We start from the raw sequence: 24,733 nt of genomic DNA, 5'->3' as shown, positions 1-24,733 counted from the left end.
CGGGTTCTCAACGCCAGAGCGGACAAACTCAGCCGTCGATGCACAGCCGATCACGAATGGCGTCTCCATCCGGAGGTGGTGCAAGGTCTCTTTCGTCAGTGGGGAAAGCCTTGGTTAGATCTGTTCGCCTCCGCAGAGAACACGAATTGTCAGCTGTTTTGCGCATTGGAGTTTCCAAGGGGGCACTCGCTCGGAGAATCTTTTTGTCTCGAGTGGAATTCCAGCCTCCTTTACGTCTTTCCGCCCAGAGTTCTCAAGAAGATCAGGAACGACCGGGCCCAAGTCATCTTGGTGGCTCCGGACTGGGCACGGAGTGTATGGTATCCAGAGCTACTGAGTATGGCCATCGATCCTCCACTCAGACTGCCTCTCCGGGCGGATCTTCTGTCGCAGCAGCAGGTGATGGTTCTCCACCCGAACCTGTCCCATTTCTCCCTTAATGCGTGGAGTCTGAGTGGCGACAGTTGACGACTTTTGATCTTCCCCCCAAAGTCTGTGATGTTATCTTGGCAGCCAGATGTCCCTCCACAATAACGGTATACACCCGTCGTTGGCATAATTTGTGGCATGGTGCACCAACAAATCTGTTGAATCCCTATCTGCCCCTCTATCTGAGGTTCTTTTGTTCATTCTTTCTTTGGCCAATCAGGGCTCTGCCTTGGGCACCCTTAAAGGGTATTTATCTGCCATTTCGGCCTTTCTTAGGTTACCTAATCAGCCTTTAAATCTCCTATTGTGACTAGATTCCTAAAAGGTCTCACCCATTTATTTCCTCCCACTCCATTTATCATGCCTCTGTGGGACCCCAATCTTGTCCTTACTTATTTAATGTGTGCTCCCTTTGAGCTGATGCACAATTGTCCTTACGGCTCCTCACCTTCAAAACTGTCTTTCTTGTTGCCGTCACCTCTGCTCGCAGGTTGAGTGAGCTTCAAGCCCTTTCGTCCAAACCTCCATACTTGTCTGTGCACCCGGTTGAGCACTAAGGCTTCCTTTCTTCTGAAGCTGGTTACGCCTTTTCATGTAGGTCAGCCCATCACCATGCCTCCTTTCTCCACACCTCCACATCCTTCCCCTGAGGAGGAGAAACTCCACTGTCTGGACCCAAAAGGAGCGTTGGTGTTCTATCTTAATCGTACTAAAGATTTCCGGGGGTACAATCAACTCTGTCGGGTATGTGGGTCCACCTCTCGATGGGTACTTCTTTGCATCAATATGTGCTGTGCTTTGGCCAAGAAGCAACCCCCCTGGGGCTTGTGTGCTCATTCCACCAGAGCAACTGCTGCTTCCACTGCGTTAGCACGCGGAGTTCCTGTCCTGGATATCTGCCAGGCACATTTGCTAAACACTACTGCCTGGACAGTCGGGTCCTTTGGGACGGCTAGTTTGGTTGTTCGGTCCTGCAGGACTTCCTAATATGATCTTGGTTCGTAGCCCACCACTGAGGATGGCATTGCTTGGGTATCTATTCTAAGGTAAGGAATCTGCAACTAGAATTCTCTATCAGATGTACAAGTTACTTACCTTCAGTAACAAAATATCTGGTAGAGACACATTCTAGTTGCAGATTCCCTACTGACCCACCCGTCCTCCCCGCTCGCGAACTGATTTTTAGGGACAGGGATTTCCCCCTTCAGGTCCTTAGCTCTGGCGCACCAATCTCAGTGTTCTTAGCGGCTCTGCGCTTTGGCGTGGAAACTCGTTAAAAGAAACTGACATCACTGCGCTGAGGCGGCATCTATATACTACTCCCGACATCATCACGGTGACTGCGACGCCCGCAGAGTCGACCGACGCCACCTACCGACACGCAAGGGTATTGCACGAAGAAAATTCTCCCGATCCAGTCTGACGCCTGGGGGAAATTCTAAGGTAAGGAATCTGCAACTAGAATGTGTCTCTACCAGATAATTTGTTACCGAAGGTAAGTAACTTGTACTTCCATGTTAGATGTTGGTTATGTTTAATAAAGTGAAGAAAAAAGGACCATAATCCTAGCCTCTAGTCCTGACATAGAATACTGAAATATATGGCATTGACACAGTTAAGCCTAGGCTGTAACGCTGTCGCGATGGGTGACCGTACTTGGAGAAATGTCATGTTGCTTCTGATAGGGTTTAATTTTTAATTGCCTGTGACACACACAATCCTGTAATAAGTCTACTGAATTCACAGTGAAGGCGCGTCCCAGGCAGATGTCCTTTCTGCATTATCATATGCAGCATGCGCTCCGCAGCAGTTCTCCTTTTTCACAATTCATTGGGACAGTGGCTCGCTACCTCACTAGTCATTTCAAAATGGTACAAAGAAGAACATATAATGTGAATATATAATGCACAATATAGCACCAGAACAGGATTCCACCTTAAATAGCCATGCACCATAATACTTTTCTTTTTAGATCCAGCCAGAATGAGTGCTTTAACCCAGCAGTGTAACAGTAACAAAACAGAAAGCAGTCTGGCATTTATGGCATTATGTTACGTGATGAAAGCAACGCTTGGCGAAGACAAGCAAAGATTGGTCTTGCAGGTTTTTGAATGCTACACAGTTGAAATTTCTGGGTGGGTCAGTGGGCAATGGAAAAGGATTTGTTTTAATTTCTGGATATTCATCAATCCTCCCATATCTTTTTGTTAAATTTTCTGTGAAGTATACACTTTTCTACATGCTCTTCTTACCACTCTCTACTTACCAGTTTTTCATATAAATCGTGTTAAAAAATGCTTGAAATGTTTGTTCTTCCAAACTAGTAGTGCTCATCTTATATTGAGTTTTTGTGAATCCACAGTTTGGATATACAGATGGTAGTTAACACTGCCACAGAGTTGCCCAATCTTCCTCATATTTGCCCTTTTTCTGTAATGTCCTGCTAGAGATTGTTTCCTCAGCAAACGTCACTAACTGCCACCAAACATTTTCTAAAAGGGTCAATCTAGGAAAATGTTACATTTAGATTTTTTTTTGATTTTTTTCTATTTGTCATGTATCCACTGCCTTTTGTATTGAGTATTGTGAAGTTTATTTAGCCTCTATTATCTAGAGGTCAACATTTATTCTTTTACTATTAACGTATACTTATTTCTTTAGTAAGTCTGCGTGTAAGGATTTCTGTTTTCCATGCTAGATTAACATTGTGTAATTGATTGAGGATTAGTAGTTTTTAAGTCAGTAGTTGTCTTATCAATCTTAGCTGCATATGTGGACTCACAAGGTTGATAAAGGAAAGTCATTTTACTATCTTCACTTTCAACACATTCACGTGCCTGTGCTATCAACCTCTGTTCCAGTTTTCAACTATCATCCTCTGGTCCCTTTCTCTCAATGCAAAGTATCAAAAGATTACTTGATTAGGCTGTTTAGTGTCTATCCCTTATTTTGGGATTCATTGGCTTTAGCCTTATTTCATGATCTCTGCTTCAGGTTTCTTTAGTCAGGGTCCAAAGCTCTACAGTTCAAGCTGCTTCTTATCAAAAGGATACCTAGACTTTGATGTCCAATAAGTCTTTGTGCTCCTTATTCAGTCCCCACGCGGTTTCCAGCTTAAAATTCTGTGTGTTTTTTAAAGGATGTGCTACAAAACCATAAATGCATGTTGGCCTTTGCCACCTGGGGGAGGGGGGGTTAAGAACTGAATAATTGACATGGATGTGATATTAAGCGTCAGTTGCTTTAGTCTTAGTCTTTGAATTCCATGATTTTCCATCCAACCCATTATGTGATTGTAAGAATAGAGTAGTTATAAAGTGTGCAGCACAGGGTAGCCATGAATTACGTAGCATAGTTGTTGAGGCCTATAAGATTGTCCATACGTAATGAGGGTTGTTGATAGTTCACAGACCCTGAGTGCTTTGGCTCTGATGTAGTATGAATTTTAGTGTTACCCTCATATCACCAAAGTCATCAAAATCTGATAGTTTATGCGTTATGTTAATCAAAAGCACTAATGGTTTTAAACATAGAAATTGCACTTGCACGTTTTATTAATGCGCATACATTTGCAATGTAGAGTTCGACATAGATGGCATTTGAGTTAAATCAAGTATTTGCAGGATTGAGATGATGCAATATTATTAGGCCTTAGATTAACAGAATATATTGAAATAATATTGAATTTTTAAAGATTAATTAACTAAAAGTGCATGCAAAAAAAGAAAGAAGTGTACTTCTCGATCATATTTAATGAAATGTTAGCAGTTTTTTCCTTTAAAATGAATGTAACATGCATATTATTGAAGCATTAATAACATTGAATACATAAGCTGCATATTAAAGGTGTGTTTATTAAATTGTATTAATTAAATGTATTGCTTTACTCCACTTCCCTTAGCATAGGTAAGGTCTGTTAAATTTGTGACTGTGCAGGAAATGCTACTTCATTTTTTTTTCCTAACATGAGCTTTCTTTCAGACTTCGTTCCAATGAGAAGACTAGTTTTGCTAATTAGTCCCTGTAGTTTAGGCATAGAGAGAAAATGTAGCAGTGTCCTTGGAATTAGAACATCCTGAGCCAATGGACTTTTGAATTATACAAATGTTTCAATCCTGTGTGGAACTATATAGATGGATGAGGTTCCCATGACCAGACCTGGGAATGGAAGTAGATGTTGCAACCTGGAGTTGTGTGATCGATTATTATTAGAGGATGCCCCTTCAACGTTAATGTGGACTGCTTTTCTGAGTGAATCAAATTACTTTATGAACTTTGATATACTGTTGACCAGTTGGACATTGGTCAGATTCTTCAGATGCTTTGCAGATGTCAGATCTTCTGCATTCCTGAACCTTTATTGATGAAGACCCTGCATGCTGAGCCCCCTGGAGAGATATCCTCCTCTCTGCTTGTCCCTTTGAGATGCCCCTTTAGTAGTTAGAGATTTTCATCCTAACCCCTTTCAGAAGACTTTTGGTCGAGCCTCTGATATGCTGACACTTTTCCTTTTTATTTACCGTTTAAGTAGTTGTAGTTAGTTCTCTTTTGCTTGAGATTTCCTTTTGCCAAAATATTTTTGTCTTGTTTATTCTTTGTCTTTTGCCTGCATGTTTTCCATCCCACTTGTATTTCCTAGTAGGGGGTTTCCCTGTGCCCAGCTAAATCCTGAGCAATGCTTAATTTCTGAATCGCAAATATTTCTTCTGATGCTATGTATGGTTCTCATTCAATGCTTAGTTTTATTGATGTTAATTTGCTTGAATTTATTTAATTGCCTTGGACAACCCTCTCTGATTATGTATCTTTGTAACTTGGTCTTGTGAATTGTTTACATGACTTTGAGCTTGAGGTTGTAATAAACCCCTTAATTTTATTCCTGACCGGAGTTTTCTTCCTTTGCCAGATTGGTCATGGGTGGTATTTTAATTGGGTTTTTATTGAAATTGTGTTGATGGTTCTACCACACCCTGTTGCAAGGTCCAAAGAATCATCCACCTCTGAGAGCATTGATTCCTGCTAGGGATAAAATGCTACATCAGTTCCTATGTGTATGCTTTTGAAGCAACAGAACAGAGTTTGTTCTATTCCTTTCATGTTTTTTGTTTTTTACATGGCCATTACCTTTTCCGTAGAAGAAGGATCATGTTCATATGATGTGGCCACAAATACATTCATGGAATGCTGCTTGGTTGATACCAGTACAACCTTCTCATATGAACATGTTCTGAGAGACCCTTTTTTATGAGTAGACGTGTTGAGGTAATTAGCAGGCATGATAAGCAAACGCCCGGTCCTCTATTGTCATGCAGAGTATAAAGGTAATCCGAAAAACCTTAAATGTGGATGATCTAGAATGAACAACAGAACAAGTGCTTCTATGGTTTCAGAGGATGGATGGGGGCCAGAATTCTCCTCTGGCCATTGGCTAATAATAGAATCTCTGCAAGTCTTAATTAGGTGATTGACGACCTGTGATTTAATTCAGGTGGATAAAAGCTGTCTTCAAGGTCGACCAGTAGCTTGGTTATTAGAGGTAAGGGTAGAGTCGTGAGGGTATTATTTGCTTCCATTCATAAATCATTGGGCTTTGGGTTTGACCGTAGGAAGTGCATTAGGTTTCCCACATTCCCACAAGTACTCTGTGACAAATCAGAATACATTCTTTATCACCATGTAGCTGGGTAGTCGATACCAGCAGAAATGTTATATGCCACTTCTCTATCCCAGATATATGTCTCATCCATGTGCGTTCATGCAATATTATGTACATCTTTAATCAAATTGACCGTTTTGTTTAACAAAGCATCTGTGTTGGACCTCAATTATGCAGCAAAAGAACAGACCCTGCAAGAAAGTGCTGATATAGCTGGTGACGTAGGGAGCCCTTCTAGGTGCACTGCAGTCATGCCCCTCTACTACTTGATATTCACAACATATTAGGAGCCCAGGATCAGCATTAAGGTACAGCTTCCCATTCCTAGACATTGTAGGGTGCATCTTGAGAGTTTGAACCAATAGTCTTCATCTTCTTGAAGTGGCAATCGAAGAACAGAGAAGGGTTACGACAAAAAAACAAAATACCCTTGTTTTTCCTGGCCTAGTCTACCAGCCCCTTCTTCCATCACGCCTTTGGTTGCAGTTCAGTTGGGAGAAGAGGAACTAACATGTAGCCTTATATACGGTAATTGAGCATAAACCTACCATTTCGTCTACTTCTGTTCCCTGTCTCGTTTGTAATTTAGCCAAATAAGACCACATCTAAGTCGAGGAAGAGTTTAACATACTAGTGTGCATGTTAGACACGAGGAGCATATTGCAATTTATGTAGCTTAATTCTTGCTTTCTGTGGCTTTTATTTTTATTTCGTGGTACAGTTTAGAAAACATCTCCCGTTGTTCCAAATATATTCTCTAGCTACACCTGTTTAGAACATATCAGTGTCAGTCTTCCTGGCTGGTGTTAATTCCAGTGATAACACGGGGTTTCACTTCAGTGCTTCTGTTTCACTTTTTAAAAGGAGGCTGCAGCTCTGTCTGGTCACTAGTCATCTACGGTTTTCATGGTTGCCGGGATTTGTGGTTTGATTCCCACCTTCTAAGCTGATGCTTGCAGCCCTCCTAGTGAAAATGACTAAACTCCCATCAGCAAAATTGCCAGGTAAGGTGAGTAATTTGGCAGCAAAGAAACGCAATATGTATTTGCAAAAGCAGCTAGTGTGTGAGGAATATGTGTGCCAAATGTGCCAAATAGGTGTGGAGGAAAGTGCCTTGTCTTAGCTTTTTAGTTAGCCAGCACCAAGTGTCTAACACAGCTCTAGTAATCAGAAAGGTTGCGTTCCCAGCCCTTGAGACTCTCAACAAGTGCCTGGCACACAGGCCCAGCCAGGTTCACCAGTCCCTTTCTGAAGGACCCATTGTCAACGACTGTGTGTGTGATTGGGCTTCTCAACATTCTTTAATGAGATCACAGCTCAGGCTTCCCTTTGATTGGACATAGTACGAAGTGCCCTTGAAATACAATTATTTTCCTATTTAGTGCAAAATACATGGACCTTTAATTTATTCTAATCTCTGAATAGCGACCTGAAACACTTAAAAACATTATGTATCTAAAAGCGGGCCTGTCTTAATTGTTTCAAGGTTGCCTCGCCATAATCAAAATAAGGGATTGGTGTCACATGGTAGAAAATATTGTTCTCGGATGATTTGATGAGAATTATTGATCTGCATGGCTTTTGGCTAGGCTCAGCCAACCAGACAAACGCCATTCTGATATTATAGCATTTCCAAGAGCTAATTTTGGTTCGGATTCTATATTTTTTTAAGACTGTTAAGAAACTGTCTGGGACACAGTTACTTTTAAACTAGCTTGCACAAACAAATACATAAATGGCAGAGTTTAACTGCATTTGAAGTGCTTTAGAACAGTGGTTATCAACCTTTTGACTTCTGTGAACCCCCACTTTATCTTTACTGGAACCCAGGGGCCCCCACGGAGTCATTACTGGAAGCCGGGTAGCGTGGCCTAAACATTGTTAATGATTAGAACTGCAAAACAATACACACAAAAATAGAGAAACGAGCATTTATCACACAAATATAAATGTAAAAAATGAATAGGGAGTTTGGGGCTTTTCTAAATTCAATTGAAGGTACACATTGTCCATACTATTATACTTTAATTTTTTGCCTCCAATTTCAAATTTCTTGACATTTACAGTCCTTTTATTAATTTTCAATTGTTGATGTAGCCACCTTATCTATATGCAGTTAATTAGTCTGTTAATATTATTTAATTTTCTAAGCAGACGCAGTGCCCCTGAGGAGACTTTGCAGACCCCCGGGGTGCCCAGACCACAGGTTGGGGACCACTGCTTTACAAGATAAAAGATCTACGGCATTCAGTTCAGAGTTCGTCAGTTTGAAACCCTTGAATTTTCCCATCCTATCTTGTCATCCTGGAACACGTTATAAAGGCCTTGGTCACTGCTCCTATAAACTCTATTATTATTATTTTTTATTGTTCTTCATATGCTATACAAAGAGCTCAATGGGTCAAGGAAGTGCAGGTCAGCCATGAGTGTTTCTTCCCGGCAGAGGGAGCCTATGAGCATTGGATGGCTAGAAACAGAGTTTGAGGTTTCTTGTGAAATTATACTTGTATCCCACTCCAACTAGGAATTTTATCCCACACCTCCTCTCCGGCTTCACTGTGTACTCTACTTTTGTGAGCTTATAATAGTGAAGTTGTAGGAATTCTCTTTCCTCTCTTTTAATGTTGTCCAAGCTGTGTCTTCAGATCGATTTTTAGGTTTTTTATTGATTGGGGACACTGTCCTCCCATCAAACTTGTAAAGATAATACTTTGCACACAGCTGGATGTGGGCATATCTCATGGGCGCCATGTCCATGTTTGGATTCAGCACTCTTGTCTCCGGTACAGAGTCAGGTGTTTGGCTGCTTCCATCAAGCAACTAAGGCCACCTAAGTAGTAGCAAAGAGGATGATAAACATAAGATACTAGAGGTCCATTTAAACCCGAGATCCTGGGCTTAGTTTTGCCTCTTTACTGTTTGTACATCCTCTTTAAAGACCATGCCTGCAGTGCCTTTTGATCCTTTGAGAGTTTCAAGGGTGTCAGTTTTTTCTTCATTTTTTGACTCCCACAATTATGCATATCAGCCTTGGTCCCGCTCCTATGGGAGCAGTCCTGCCTGAAGTGCTAGGCCAGGTTGTGTCCCGTTGGGAGCATAATCCAGGGATGTGGAATTCCTATCGCCTAACCCCTAGGACATATTGTTTGGGGTCAAGGGCAACACGTTTTCATGTTTATTTTGTCCTTGGTACAAGTAGGCCTGACCCCCTGCATCACAAACCCTTTGGCTGCCAGTGTACAGGGAAGGGAACTGTCTGCAGTTGAGGTAATGCGTGTCCATATGTTAATGCTGTTCGAACTTGTATTTATGCTTCATTAATGGAAAGCCTTCATTGTTAGGATGAGCGCTGTAAATAAACGTTTTAAGATCACACTGCAGCACTGTACCACTACTGACAGTGGTTCAAGTAAAAAAACAAAATGTACACACGTTTGAAAAGTTTAACAATATGCTCCCAGAATCCTCTCTAATTAGATGCAAATGTTTGCAGAAGCTTAAAAGGAAGAGTGATTATTATTTGCTTTCTAAATTAAATGTTCAGAAAAAAGTACAAGTAGGAAAAAACGTTTTGCTACTATGACATTTTACGTGCTATTTCTTTGAAGTGTAATTTATTATAATGTGTTGATGTATGCTAGTATTTCCAAAAAATATTCCTAATGGAAAATCAGTGTAACCATTTTTAACAAGATTATGGGAAGCATGAAAATAAACTAGCAAAGCCAACCGATCCATCATTTTTTGTGAGTCTTTTGGTTCCGTAAATGCGTGTCTTGACATGGCTTTTGTAACACTTTATTGTTGTGGGAGCTGCCAGACCCTCACCATTGTAACAAACACTGGCAAAAAAGATGAAAAAAAACGTTTTTGGTCCCAAAAAGCAGACATTGCACCAGTTGGTAACAAAGGCCCCCCTCCAGGGGCCCCCCTCAGCACAGCACCTGCTCTGAGTGAGTCTGGATGGGGGGCTCCATGTTCTTTGCAGGGGGGCCCCCCTCCAGTTTCGATACGCCACTGATTGCCACAGTAGTTCCTGGCACTGAACAAAACTACTTTGTGTGCCAGTATGTTCCTTGTGGAAGAGCAGATGCTTCTGTGTTGTGGGCCAGAATGTACAAATCACACCTTTTTCTTTTTGTACTTGAAAAATTGTTCCAGGGCAAACGAAAATCACGTATGGTGTACACTTTGAGTTCACTTGTAGCGTGCCCACCTCGCACCATGTCACAAGCATAACCTGTTTCTGTAGCTCTCACCTAACCCTGTGTGCATGTATTACAGTTCACCTAAAGGTCAGAGGTAGCCGAGGTGAAACTGCACATCCTTTAACCTCTTGATGACGCCACAGGGCAGGACAATAGACTCACCTTAATCTTGAACAGCCTGTTAATGGATGATGAAGAGCTAGAGAAAGGTCAGAGTGGGAATATTAAAAGTAAGCAGGGATTTGACTTCTCTGTGATTTGCTTTTGTTTCTCCTTCACAAATCCCTTAGATCCTGGATAAGAAAGGCAGTTATAGAGGTAGCAAGAGGGGAGGCCAGACGGAGATGCTAATGTCACCGGAATTGTAGTCTTGATTTGCTTCCTTTGGACCTCTACGTCTGATAACCACAAGGTCCAGCATAAAAGCCCAAGCCTGGAATCACGTTATTCCAGCGACATGGAGCGAGGTGATAGTCTCCTGCACTTGAGGTCATATTTATCTCAAGGGTCTGCACGCATTGGAGTCCAAGTAAATCTGTAGTACATGTTTTCAATAATCTATGTAAATATTTTAGGTATAGGTGAGAATCTGTGATCTCTGGGAAGGAAGGTAAACTCTAGAAATAGATGAAGCTGGACTGGATGAAGGCTTCTTTCAACATTAATAAAGCATGATTGTTTCGCTTTTCATAACCACATTGAATTGTTTGGTAAAACTACCTTCCAGGCTATGTGTCTGCAAAAGGTTTTGAAACTGATCATCTTGCATTGATTTGACAAATGCACTGACTGCAATAATGAGGACAATCTTACAATCTTGTGCGTGTCCCATAATCATTGCATCCCACTTTTGTCACTTCTCTGATCTTCCTTGGTGAATGTAAAGTTTGAACATTAAATATTTTTTTTGCATTGGGAATTTGAGACGTTTTTTTAACCTCTGGTTTAGTCTTTTTGTTAATAGAAAAAGGAAATGAAATGGTTGAGTAAATGTGGACCAACACAAATTAGTGGTTGGTCCTAATGGAAATATGTACTTGATGCAATCAAAGATGGAGCCTCGGTAGGCAGGTAACAGGTTTTATGATGAAGTTTATTTAAAGAATAAAGTCTTAGTTACAGATTACAGGTGTCATCTCAGTGCTATATCAAAGCCCCACCAGGAGCAGCATCCTGCCCACTCACCTACAGAAACATTCTATGACATCAAACACACATTGGCTGAGCAGCAGGTATCATGCAACCTAGGGATAGAGAATTAATTATGCCTAAATGAGGATGTAACACAACTCTGAACCAAAATGTTATAAGGAGGCAGCCAGCAGAGTTAACCCCACAGAGGCTGCATCTTTTTTGGGGAGAATGAGTGCAAGTTGCTCCTGGTCCCCGGTATCTAGTGATTTGGCTGTATATTTCTAACTTTTGGAATTCCCCCAGGGACAGACTGGAACCAGAAACATTTTCAGCAATTATCAATGCCAACTGATAGATGTCACCATCAGACTCCATGGTGACTTCTCCACCACGCCACCTAAAGTAACAGCAGAGTGGTTTATAGGCGCCATTTCTGTGCGCTGATTTTAGTTCCTAATTTCCATGCTTTTCGATGCAGGTCTGAGGATCAGCTTCCTGACTAACTTAAATCAGTGTTTTATGAACCTCCAACATGATTTTCCTTACTGTGTGCTGGGGATGTCTGCCCTGAAAACTAAAGGTTCCAATCCATGCCGTGCATGCAGGAAGGAATTGGCAGACATCGGACCCACATGATGTCTGTTTTTGGTATGTTGGATTAAAGCATGATTCAAAGTTGTGCAGTAGATGCTTCCTGATGCATCTGAAAGCCATTAGGAAGCAAGAGGCAAAGCTTTACATCACCAATCGTGAGAAGCAAGGTTGGGCCCGATCCAGGAACTCCTATTCTGGTAGGTCTAAGACTAAGTGCAAGTAAAAGTCTTGATGCAAAAACAAAAAGTGCTGGGGGGATCCTCCCTCTGTCTCTCGTACTCCAGGGAGAGTTTGTGCAGTCAGAAGATCTGACTCTCTGCCAGTCATCGGATTCCAACCTCATTTCACAATTGGAGAGGGTGTGCCCCAAGATTATCTGGCCATCTACAGCTTTGCATTAGGAAGAGGACTCCAAGGAGGCAAAACTGCAGCCCTGCTGGACAATTCTGGGTCCCATTGGAGTGCCTTAAGGCACCATCGGACACTATTGGATGTCTTATGCAACTGTCGGGTCATGTCTTCACTCGCGTGCTGGAGGCCATGTTAGTCAATATCGGTCTTGAGCCTGTCCTAATTTAAAAGATGCCGGTGTTGGATGCAACCCTTTTGCCGGTCTCCGATCCAGAGTTCGGCTAATGTTTGACATGAGATCCCCTAAGGTACAGCCAGTTGTATTGGAAGGTTTTCCGGCAGTGCTCCTGCCTTGATACAGGTACCACCAGTGCCTAGAGGCTTTGCTTCGCTGAGACTGCTTTTTACAGAAAATATGTGGTCTGTACGGTAGTGGTGATGAGGAAGGGGCTGATTTTCCCTCTCACACTGATGATGGATTTTATCTAGATCTCCCGAATGCAAGCTGTCTTGACACCTTGCCAGAAATTGAACTGGGCTCCCCATTCCTGTGAAGTGCCTCTTTTGCTGTGGTGGTAAGCGGGGCCGGGGGAATTTTGGAAGTACAACTGCCTACAGTAGAAACTAAGGCTAATCTGACTGAAATCCAACAGCCCGGTCTGCCCCTGACAGATACTCCGAATGTAGTGTGGGCAAAGCCCAAATTGATGCTGCTGGTAAGACATGCTGTAGCCTGCTCTGGGTGACCTAGTCTTTTTAACCTGACACTCTTCATCGGGAAGCCTCCACCAAAGTGAATATGAATGCCATTCTCACTGCTTCCCAGGTAGAAATCCTAAATGCATTGATAGCAGGCGGATGTTCTTCGCCAACTTGACTTTAAGTTCTTCGAAGGCAGAGTACTGAATAAAGAGATAGTGAGATAACCAGATGTAGAATTTGCAGGTAGGAATTGTTTATTGGAATGTCTCCACCTCGGTCTCCATTGGAGCCCTGGAGATTTTCTTTTAATAACGCTTTGATTGAGGTTACTTAAGACTTATGATGGTGCTGAAGTGCGTGCGGGTCTTTCCATCACAAGACTTTCTGCTGGTGTAAAGAAATGGCTCCCTGTTGCAGTTACCCCCCACTTTTTGCCTGATACTGATGCTGACTTGACTGAGAAGTGTGCTGGGACCCTGCTAACCAGGCCCCATCACCTGTGTTCTTTCACCTAAAATGTACCATTGTTTCCACAATTGGCACAACCCTGGCACCTAGGTAAGTCCCTTGTAACTGGTACCACGGGCCCTGATGCCAGGGAAGGTCTCTAAGGGCTGCAGCATGTCTTATGCCACCCTAGGGACCCTCACTCAGCACAGACACACTGCTTGCCAGCTTGTGTGTGCTGGTGGGGAGAAAATGACTAAGTCGACATGGCACTCCCCTCAGTGTGCCATGCCAACCTCCCACTGCTTGTGGCATAGGTAAGTCACCCCTCTAGTAGGCCTTACAGCCCTAAGGCAGGGTGCACTATACCACAGGTGAGGGCATATGTGCATGAGCACTATGCCCCTACAGTGTCTAAGCAAAACCTTAGACATTGTAAGTGCAGGGTAGCCATAAGAGTATATGGTCTGGGAGTCTGTCAAAAACGAACTCCACATCTCCATAATGGCTACACTGAATACTGGGAAGTTTAGTATTAAACTTCTCAGAATAATAAACCCACACTGATGCCAGTGTTGGATTTATTAAAAAATGCACACAGAGGGCATCTTAGAGATACCCCCTGTATTTTACCCAATTGTTCAGTGCAGGACTGACTGGTCTCTGCCAGCCTGCTGCTGAGAGACGAGTGTCTGACCCCAAGCGGTGAGAGCCTTTGTGCTCTCCGAGGATAGAAACAAAGCCTGCTCTGGGTGGAGGTGCTTCACACCTCCCCCCTACAGGAACTGTAACACCTAGCAGTGAGCTTCAAAGGCTCAAGCTTCGTGTTACAATGCCCCAGGGCACTCCCTGCCCCCTGGACACAGCCCCCACTTTTGGCGGCAAGTCCAGGAGAAATAATGAGAATAACAAGGAGGAGTCACTGGCCAGTCAGGACAGCCCCTAAGGTGTCCTGAGCTGAGGTGACTCTGACTTTTAGAAATCCTCCATCTTGTAGAAGGAGGATTCCCCCAATAGGGATAGGAATGTGACCCCCTCCCCTTGGGAGGAGGCACAAAGAGGGTGTACCCACCCTCAGGGCTAGTAGCCATTGGCTACTAACCCCCCCAGACCTAAACACGCCCTTAAATTTAGTATTTAAGGGCTCCCCTGAACCTAAGAATTGAGATTCCTGCAACTTACCTGAAGAAGAAGACTGCTGAGCTGAAAAACCCCTGCAGAGGAAGAACAGAAGACACCAACTGCTTTGGCCCCAGTCCTACCGGCCTGTCTCCTGCCTTCCAAAGAAACCTGCTCCAGCGACGCTTTCCAAGGGACCAGCGACCTCTGAAACCTCTGAGGACTGCCCGACTTCGAGAAAGACAAGAAACTCCTGAGGACAGCGGCCCTGCTCCAAAAGAACTGCAACTTTGTTTCAAGTAGCAGATTTAAAGACCCCTGCAACTCCCCGCAAGTAGCGTGAGACTTGCAACACTGCACCCGGCGACCCCGACTCGACTGGTGGAGAAACAACGCTTCAGGGAGGACCCTCCGGCGACTCTACGACTGTGAGTAACCAAAGTTGTCCCCCCTGAGCCCCCACAGCGACGCCTGCAGAGGGAATCCCCAGGCTCCCCCTGACCGCGACTGTCTAAACTCCATTTCCCAACGGCTGGAAAAGACCCTGCACCCGCAGCCCCCAGCACCTGAAGGATCGGAACTTCTGTGCAGGAGTGACCCCCAGGAGGCCCTCTCCCTTGCCCAGGTGGTGGCTACCCCGAGGAGCCCCCCCCTTGCCTGCCTGCAACGCTGAAGAGATCCCTTGGTCTCTCATTGATTTACATTGAAAACCCGACGCGTGTTTGCACACTGCACCCGGCCGCCCCCGCGCCGCTGAGGGTGTACTTTTTGTGCTGACTTGTGTCACCCCCGGTGCCCTACAAAACCCCCCTGGTCTGCCCTCCGAAGACGCGGGTACTTACCTGCTGGCAGACTGGAACCGGGGCACCCCCTTCTCTCTATTGAAGCCTATGTGTTTTGGGCACCTCTTTGACCTTTGCACCTGACCTGCCCTGAGCTGCTGGTGTGATAACTTTGGGGTTGCTCTGAACCCCCAACGGTGGGCTACCTTGGACCCAAACCTGAGACTTGTAAGTGATTTACTTACCTGATAAAACTAACAAAAACTTACCTCCCCCAGGAACTGTGAAAATTGCACTGTGTCCACTTTTAAAACAGCTTATTGTGTTTTATGTAAAAAGTATACATGCTAATGAAATGATTCAAAGTTCCTAAAGTACTTACCTGCAATACCTTTCAAATGAGATATTCCATGTAAAATTTGAACCTGTGGTTCTTAAAATAAACTAGGAAAATATATTTTTCTATAACAAAACCTATTGGCTGGATTTGTCTCTGAGTGTGTGTTCCTCATTTATTGCCTGGGTGTATGTACAACAAATGCTTAACACTACTCCTTTGATAAGCCTACTGCTCGACCACACTACCACAAAATAGAGCATTAGTATTATCTCTTTTTGCCACTATCTTACCTCTAAGGGGAACCCTTGGACTCTGCGCATACTATTCCTTACCTTGAAATAGTGCATACAGAGCAAACTTCCTACAGCTGGTGACCATATTTCTATTATAAGTCAAATTAATCTTCTTCTCTGTGCCCTCACAGGCTTGTTTAAGGTGAAGTTTTCTTAGACCTTAAAGTGCTATGATGTTAATTGAACCCAAACAGATCAAAGGTGCATTTTTCACTGTGTCCGACTTCATTTGGAGAATTCAAAAGATTAGGAGAAAAGGTGTATGATCAGCGGCACTTTGATATACGTTGCTGGTATCTCAATGTAATGAAATCTGCCAGGAGCGAAGGACCTGATTCATCAAAGAGTTTATCCATTCTATGCCTGTGGGAAAATGTGTTAGTACGTATGGGCCATAGTCTTTGAGTTCAAAGATGAAAACCGTGACAGTGTATCTGAGTAGGTAATACCTTTGTTCTTCGACTAAGTGAAAAAGTGGTGTGGTTTTTTTTGTATTTCCTGTTCTTTTCTATAACTGGAATATTTTGATTGCCTGTGTTATGTGCTCATCTTGTGATGCACAGGACATGTTAGGGGTGATTCTTAGGCGGGTACAGCCAACTTGTCCATGCAGCTGCTTGTGGAAGAATGTATGAATTATTTATCAGGTAAGCCTCTACAAACCCAATCTGCTTAAATTACTTTCGGTTGGTTGGAGGAAAATGAATGACTCCATTACTTAAGTAACCTTTACATATATAGGTCGATGTGTCTCCCGCTTGTTACCCTTGTCATTACTTTCGTCTGATTTCATATGGATCCTTTTTTTTGGGTACCTGATGGGCGGCTTTGCTGCTGTCATGAAAGCTTCAGTGGTGAAAATATTGTCATTTTTCCTTCTGTATATTAGGTCTCTGAATAACAATGTAAACTATTTTAAGGTTTTGCCAGGGGGTTATTTAATGAGGAAGCTTTTTTAATGAGGTTTGGAAAGAGGGGTGGAGTTTGCTCTGACTATTGTTTTCTGCCTCTTTCTAGATGATATCAAGGTTTCAGTGAATGATTTCATCATCAAGGTGACCGCTGCGACCCTTAAAGTAAGTACATTACCAACTGCGAACTAACGAATGCCGGGTTAAAGGTTGCGCTTCCGGCGAATGTTCATGACTCTTATTACACTGGCCGCAGTTCCATAGCCCGCATTTTGATGTAGAAAAATTAGCGTGGCCAGGCCTGAGGAGTCGGTGGGGTTGAGGGTTGGAGGGAAAGGGGTATGTGTGCTTTATTTTGGTTTTACATAATACAGAGTTTGAATATATATATATATTTTTTAAACAGAGGAAACGGGAGTGATCTTTTATTCGGGCTAGGAACAGCTGCTCTACATTTGTGCGTGCTTTAATGCCATAACATACACTGAAAGTGATGGATTCTATTATCATGTCAGCCCCCAGTCCACTCCGCGGAGTTTTACCAACACAAGTGCTGCTAAGATTATGTGGCACGAAGAACCAAATAATGCAGCAAGGGTATCTAAATATGCGGCAGGAACACAAATTATGCAGCACGTTTCCTGGCAGTATTCATTTTGCCCTTTTGATCTAGAATCAGAACCGTTTGTGAAATCAGCAAATTCTATGGCAAATTGGTACATACATAATTATGTAAGTACTGCCGCCTGCAAATCGCATACATTAAACTTGGCTTGGCTACTGTTCATTGCTTTCTCAACAATTTCTAATCATTACAATTCCTGTCAGTGCCCATTATTGGCTACACTTTGAATACAACAGTTGTTTTCAGCTAGCTACCCCAAAATATACATGTACATAGCGAGTATCCTGTAATATGGTCCTCTGTTGCCATTTTAGGGTTATGGTAACGCAAACCACTCTGCCTTTCACCTTGTGGTTGATTATGTCAACATAACTCACGTTGCTGCCGAGTTCAATGCATTACTTTGCCAGTGGCACACAAAAGTTTATATATATACACACACACATACGTACGCACATAACGTTTGTTTAGTTACTGTAGGGCCAGATAAGTTTGTTCACATGTGAAGTCGGTTTTACTCTCTGTGGACGTCTGTGATCCCCTTTAAATCCCCCCCCCCCCCCCACCCCCCAAGCTCCCCAGCTGTTGTTTTTTTGGTTCTTCTTCTGCAGTGATGTTATTCAGGGCTTTGATGGATATACACTGTTTACAGAGGAGGCGTGCACTTTGTTTCTGTTTCACTGTCTGTGGTTAGTGGGATTTACTAAGCCCTCAATGCAAATCTTTAAATATACACCTTTAACCAAGAAAGTATTTAAATAATCTTCTGGGGCTCTAGTCCTGTCGGAGATGTTGGTTGCAGCTTCTGCTGTTGCTATACCCAGATTGTACCACATATACCGACCACATATATACCAGCTAAGGTTGTTTGTTAGTAACGGTGCAGAATACAGTCAACTCAAATCTATTTTACTCTCCTGGGCAGTGTGAACTTCCTGCCAGCCTTTATTTGGCCCATAACCACCTTCGTTTCGGTGGTGTTTAGCACATCTTGGCCTCCCCTTGACACCATCATACCTAGGGTGTCTCTGGCCTAGCAGCGGATGACGAAATGTATAAAGTGCATCCTGTTGGTAAAATCAAAGAAAAGTCTGTTTTGTAACCCCAATGCTCATACAATGCAGAAACCCAAGAGTTAAAGAAGCGCACACAGAAAATAAGTAAATAGGAGGCAAGGAAACTAATAAGGCGGTTCCCTAGAACCAAGTGCATTGACAACTTGCAATACTTGAGGTGATCTGTGGGCAGGCTTGACATACACCATCACTGGTGCTTATAGACCCAGGTAGAAGGGAAGGGAACAGTATGCAAGGTGATGAAAAATACAGCTCCTGGCTGAGAAAAACAAGGCAAGAGCAAGGCGAATAACAGGTGGACCATTCAGTGATTTCTAAAGCGCGGCTAAGCACCCATAGGGTCTCAAGGCGCTGCAGTGCATGGCACTGCAACCCCTGGAGCCCATTTGGTGTCTTGATGTTTGGTAGTCCAGACTACTTGAGTCTTCTCCTAGCAGCATGGTCACCGCACCACATGTATTGAAGAGAAATGTCCCATCCACAGTGCGTGCAGGGATTATTGCATAAACCTGCTACGTGTTTAAGTGCGACCATTATGAAATCTGCAAAATATGTGCCTCTCCACATTTGACAGGGCACTTGAGGGACACTTGCAGAGAGTGTGTTACTGTACTTCCCTAAAGACAGATCCCAGGTTTTGAGGAGAAAAGTTAGCAAACACACTTGGATTTATGAGACAGACTCTGTTCAACTCCTGACCCTGTTTCAGAAGAGCTTATTTCAATGTGAGCACAAAATGCTGGAAATGCGTTTGGTTCACGCTCACAGCTCTTCAGAACAAGCATTGGCAAAGCTAATAGCTATGGTGTTGACAGCCAGCCTTTTATCTTCGATAGTGTTTGTTTTGTCATGGTTTTGTAAAGCATTTACATATATATGTCTCGGATAACTCCAGATGTACAAATTGGCTGCTTAGCCTATAAAGCAGTTCACCTAACCACTAAGTTACCTACACAAAAAGCTCATCCTGGCTGAAAATTCTTAGGTCTGAATCAAACTGGACGCCACCAAAAATAGGCATTGTTTGCATCCTGGATCTGTGTTTCTTTCAATAATTGTCCTATAAATGATACTGAGATGTTTGAAAGAAGGAACATTCTCTCGGCAAATGAACAGCCTTTGGTTTTTGATGCATACATATGTACAGAGGAAGAAAGATTCCATCAAGTAGATAGGTCCTTTGTTAAACAAATAAAAAAAATACATACATACATATAAAGACCCTCCCCAGTCTTCTACTTCCCTCTCCAAAGATCCCCCCCTCTATCTTGCAGCATGAGGAGTCACCACTGCTTCTGAAGGAAGCAATGGAGTTGGTGCCACAGCAGAAAATTGGACAAGGATGAAACTCATGATTCTTCATTGTTCCTAAGAAGGATGGTGGTCTGCGCCCAATCCTACACTTCAGGATACTGAACGTTTTCGTCAGAAAGGAAAAGTCAAAGATTCTGGCCCTAGCTCAGGTCCTGTTGGTGTTGATCGCAGGAGATTCGTTGGTGTCAATCAATTTGCAGAAGACCTACGTTTATGTTCCGATCCAGCGATCACATGGTGGGCTCCGACCATTATGATTACTGGTCTGCTTGATGTCGCACCTTGGGTTCTCACTAAGGGGATGGAGGTGGATGTGGTACATCTTAGATTTTCAGGATCCCGATTTTCCTGTGCCTGTATGACAGGTTGCTCAAAGCCAACTCACCAAAGGTAGTGATACTCCATCTGCCGTCAAAGACAGCTCTTCTGTGCAACATGGACTTTTTGATCAATAGGCCCAAAACTCACCGGGAGCCCTCCCAACATCTACTGTTCATAGGGCTGTTGTAGACACTATCCTTCTCTGCACCTTTCGTTCTCCTCAGATGTTCCAAGACATCAAAGCAATGGTTCTATCATTCCGGAATGGTGTGCAAGTTCTAGTACTGATAGCCTTGCATCTGCTAGGTCTCCTGGCTCACTGTATTCTCCTGGTCGTGCATGTGCATTGGCACATGAGGGCTTTGCAGCGGTGCCTCCACAGGCTGAGGGTCTAGCATTTTCAGGGAGGGGGCATGTTGGACACCATTGTGGTCTCCCAGCCTGCTGCAGTGGATGTGGTGTGGTGCGGGAACAAGGAGAGCCTTCTCCGAGGGATGTCCTCTGTTCTCCTCCCCCTCCATAGCTGTCTCCTCCCCTCCTTGACTACCTCCCCTTCTTAACGCCTTACTCCCACCACCCCCTCCCCTCTATATCACGATGAGATGAGGCAATGGTCTTGGGCACACTATCAAGTGATCTTAAGGGTCAATCGCCTGGCGGGAGCTCTGAGCTGACTGCCTGAGCTAGCGCTATTGTGACAGTGAGGAAGCTTTCAAGGACATTTTCGCCCTGTGGGACACTCCTGCTGTGGTACTGTTCACCTCATAGAAAAATGCTCAGTACCAGCAGTTCTGTGTCCTCCAGTATGTGTTGAGGGGAGCCTCAGGGGGATACGCTTCAGTTGAGGTGGACCATTCCGCTTCACTATGCATTTCACTCTACCCCACCCTATGTCCCTGAAGCCTTGTGTTCTGAGGAAGGTTCACCAATAAAAAGCCCAAGTCATTTTTATTCCCCCAGATTGGCCAAGGAGGGTGTGGTACACAGACCTTATGCACCTCTTCTTGCAACCTTTGCGTAGACTGCCACTCAGGGTTGATCTCCTCTCCCATCATGAGGGATGGTCTTGCACCCCAGTCTTCAGTTTCTATCCCTTCATGCCTGCAGATTGAGTGTGGATACTTGAGCTCCTTTTGTGTGAGATGGTTTATGTCCTTTTGTATGCTCACTGCCCTTCCACAAAACCTGTATATTCTTGGAACTAGAACAATTTAGTCTTGTTTAAGTGGATAACAGCGTCAATCTGTTGCGGGCCTAATTGTCAGAAGACCTTCAGTTCGCACTCTCTGGCTCAGAAAGGGTGTTTGATGGGTACTGTCAATGGTTATCTGTCCCCCTTGTCAACATTCCTCTATCTCCCAGAGCAGCCTTCCCTGTTTAAGTCCACTATTGTGATGATGGTCCTCAAGGGGTTGACTAATTTGTACCCAGACCCTTTTTTCATGCCCTAAATCTTGTTCTTATGTTTTTGATGGGGAATCCGCAGTAGGAATGGCAATGTGGTTCAGAAGGGGGTGTTATCCAGCTGGATTATCATTTGCATCAAATTGTGCTATTCCCTTGCGAACAATTAACCGCCTGAGGGAATCCGGGCCCATGCAGCCTGGGCAAATCCACAATCATCTGCTCTTGCAAGGGGTGTTTCCATCACACAGATTTGTAAGGCACAGCATATCAGTACTTACACAATTCTTGAAACACTACTGTTTGGACTCAGGGGTGCGCATGGGATGGCACTTTGCCAGATCCATGCTGCAAGATTTCCTCATCGGACCATTCATCAGCTCACTTCCAAAAAAAGGTATTGCTTGGGAATCTTTTCAACGGGTGAGGGAAAAAAAACACACACTCACACTCACTCTTTCTCTTCCCCCCAGTATCCCTTAGAAGAAAACTTTTTGGGTAACTCTATCTGCCTATTACTCACCAGTCACTCCCTGTATGATGAATGGACATGCAGGGAAAGCTTTACTAATGTTCCAATTTATATTTTATTCTGCTCTGTGTCTGACTGATGTTGCTCTATCTGTTTGTGTGGAAGGCATAAAAAAAACAGTTGTTGCACCAGGGTAGACACTATATGGCTTCGGTGACGTTGCTGTGCATCACTTCTAGTGCAGACACTGAGCCAGAATCCCCACCGGCATCAAGAGCTTTGGAGTTTCCAGATCCAGACTAACACTTAGGATAATTCAATAAAAAAAGTGCCCCAATGCATGCTACACATGGCAGTCATTGTATGCTATAGCAGGAAGGGTTTATCTTACCATTTTTTAAAAGAAGATAATAGAATGGCTTGGGAATATAAAGGTCTCTTTCACTTGCCTGGACATTGTTCTAAGAAAGTAATTCAACCGTGTATAATGCTTTCACCCCCTGGCAGAGGTTGAGAGGAGGAAAAATTATTATCCTTTTATTGATTGATCATCTGATTTTGCTGCACACGATTCCAGAATTAGGTATTGCTTGTGGTTTGCCGGCTTATGTACAGCAATACTGGTAATTACACAGCATTGAAGCTGGAGCATTGGAGGGTGGGGAGGTGGGGGGCAGGGGTACCTGTCTAAAGTGAATTCTGTAAAACAGGGCAGATTGGCATTATTTTCAATTTCAATATTGCTGTCCTTCAGGAGACTAGGTTCTGTATGATATTTCGCATGTGAATTCTCTTTCACCAGAAAATAACATGAGTCCTTAAGCATTGGCAAAGAGTTGAGTTCTAAAATTCTCACCATAAGTGGTTTAACCTGAACTATGACTTTGTATGAGCACCTTGAATACCAGTATATGTAATCAAGATTATTTGTACACTTGTCTCTACATGAGATATCTATGTGGCCTCTGCTTATGTAGAAGAAAACATGTGGAAAAAGGTAGGATTAATTAAATTGACCAATATACAAGAAAGATTGGAGATACATTTTATATTCTGTGAATACCTGGCCACGCGAGGTCTGTGACTGTTTGGAATAGTTGATGAATGCTCTCCCTCAATTTTAACTTTGATTGTAGACCTAGTTTGCATGAGTCATAAATCATGCTGGCATTATTCTTAAAGATGGCCCTGGGGAACTTGGGTTTACACTTCCATTATATTTAGAAAATTTGAAAGAAAGCAGTGAGTGCCCAGTCAAAACCAGAGGTTTTGGTTGTATCCAAGCTAGTTGGCTACTAAAAAATCACCTTGATACTTCCCTTGTTTGACACCCAAAAAGAGTAGTCTATTCTGATTTGGCAAAAGGAAATTCTACAGATTTTGTGAAAAGTATGTTGAAATTTGAACAAGACTTCCTATTCATAAGAACTTCAAGGATGCATTTTTGCAACCACTCATTTTAAAGTGCAAAATTAACTATGGTGGCAGAGTGTGGTTTGTAAAATATGTCTATGTACTAATATAAGAAACAAGCCTATGATGTACCTTTTAATGCTGTAATTGTTACACAGCTGGGGAATTTATGGCTTGGTCCAGCTTAAGAAATACATGGGTAAAGAAATAAACATTGAGCAGTTGAATAGAGTAGTAGTAAAAGACAAATGCTGCTTGTAAGGAAATGCCTCCTTGGCATGGTTGCCCCCTGACTTTTTGCCTTTGCTGATGCTATGTTTACAATTGAAAGTGTGCTGAGGCCTGCTAACCAGGCCCCAGCACCAGTGTTCTTTCCCTAACCTGTACTTTTGTATCCACAATTGGCAGACCCTGGCATCCAGATAAGTCCCTTGTAACTGGTACTTCTAGTACCAAGGGCCCTGATGCCAAGGAAGGTCTCTAAAGGCTGCAGCATGTCTTATGCCACCCTGGAGACCTCTCACTCAGCACAGACACCCTGCTTGCCAGCTTGTGTGTGCTAGTGAGGACAAAACGAGTAAGTCGACATGGCACTCCCCTCAGGGTGCCATGCCAGCCTCTCACTGCCTATGCAGTATAGGTAAGACACCCCTCTAGCAGGCCTTACAGCCCTAAGGCAGGGTGCACTATACCATAGGTGAGGGTACCAGTGCATGAGCATGGTACCCCTACAGTGTCTAAACAAAACCTTAGACATTGTAAGTGCAGGGTAGCCATAAGAGTATATGGTCTGGGAGTCTGTCAAACACGAACTCCACAGCACCATAATGGCTACACTGAAAACTGGGAAGTTTGGTATCAAACTTCTCAGCACAATAAATGCACACTGATGCCAGTGTACATTTGATTGTAAAATACACCACAGAGGGCACCTTAGAGGTGCCCCCTGAAACTTAACCGACTATCTGTGTAGGCTGTCTAGTTTTAGCAGCCTGCCACAAACCGAGACATGTTGCTGGCCCCATGGGGAGAGTGCCTTTGTCACTCTGAGGCCAGTAACAAAGCCTGCACTGGGTGGAGATGCTAACACCTCTCCCAGGCAGGAATTGTCACACCTGGCGGTGAGCCTCAAAGGCTCACCT

General features: G+C 43.5%; 1 protein-coding gene across 1 annotated transcript in view; it reads left to right on the top strand.

Moving 5' to 3' along the window:
• The window catches only part of PDHX (pyruvate dehydrogenase complex component X), a 361,556-nt gene that overhangs the window by 250,394 nt on the left and 86,429 nt on the right, over positions 1-24,733 (top strand). Inside the window, exon 8 of the mRNA XM_069221839.1 lies at positions 17,073-17,131. Coding sequence (XP_069077940.1) covers positions 17,073-17,131 — 59 coding nt within the window. The remainder of the gene's footprint in view (positions 1-17,072; positions 17,132-24,733) is intronic.

This window comes from Pleurodeles waltl, chromosome 3_1 (genome assembly GCF_031143425.1).
Source record: "Pleurodeles waltl isolate 20211129_DDA chromosome 3_1, aPleWal1.hap1.20221129, whole genome shotgun sequence".
Lineage (NCBI taxonomy): Eukaryota > Metazoa > Chordata > Amphibia > Caudata > Salamandridae > Pleurodeles > Pleurodeles waltl.
The sequence above is the reverse complement of the archived record's forward strand: the minus strand, read 5'-3'. Positions and strand labels throughout refer to the sequence as shown.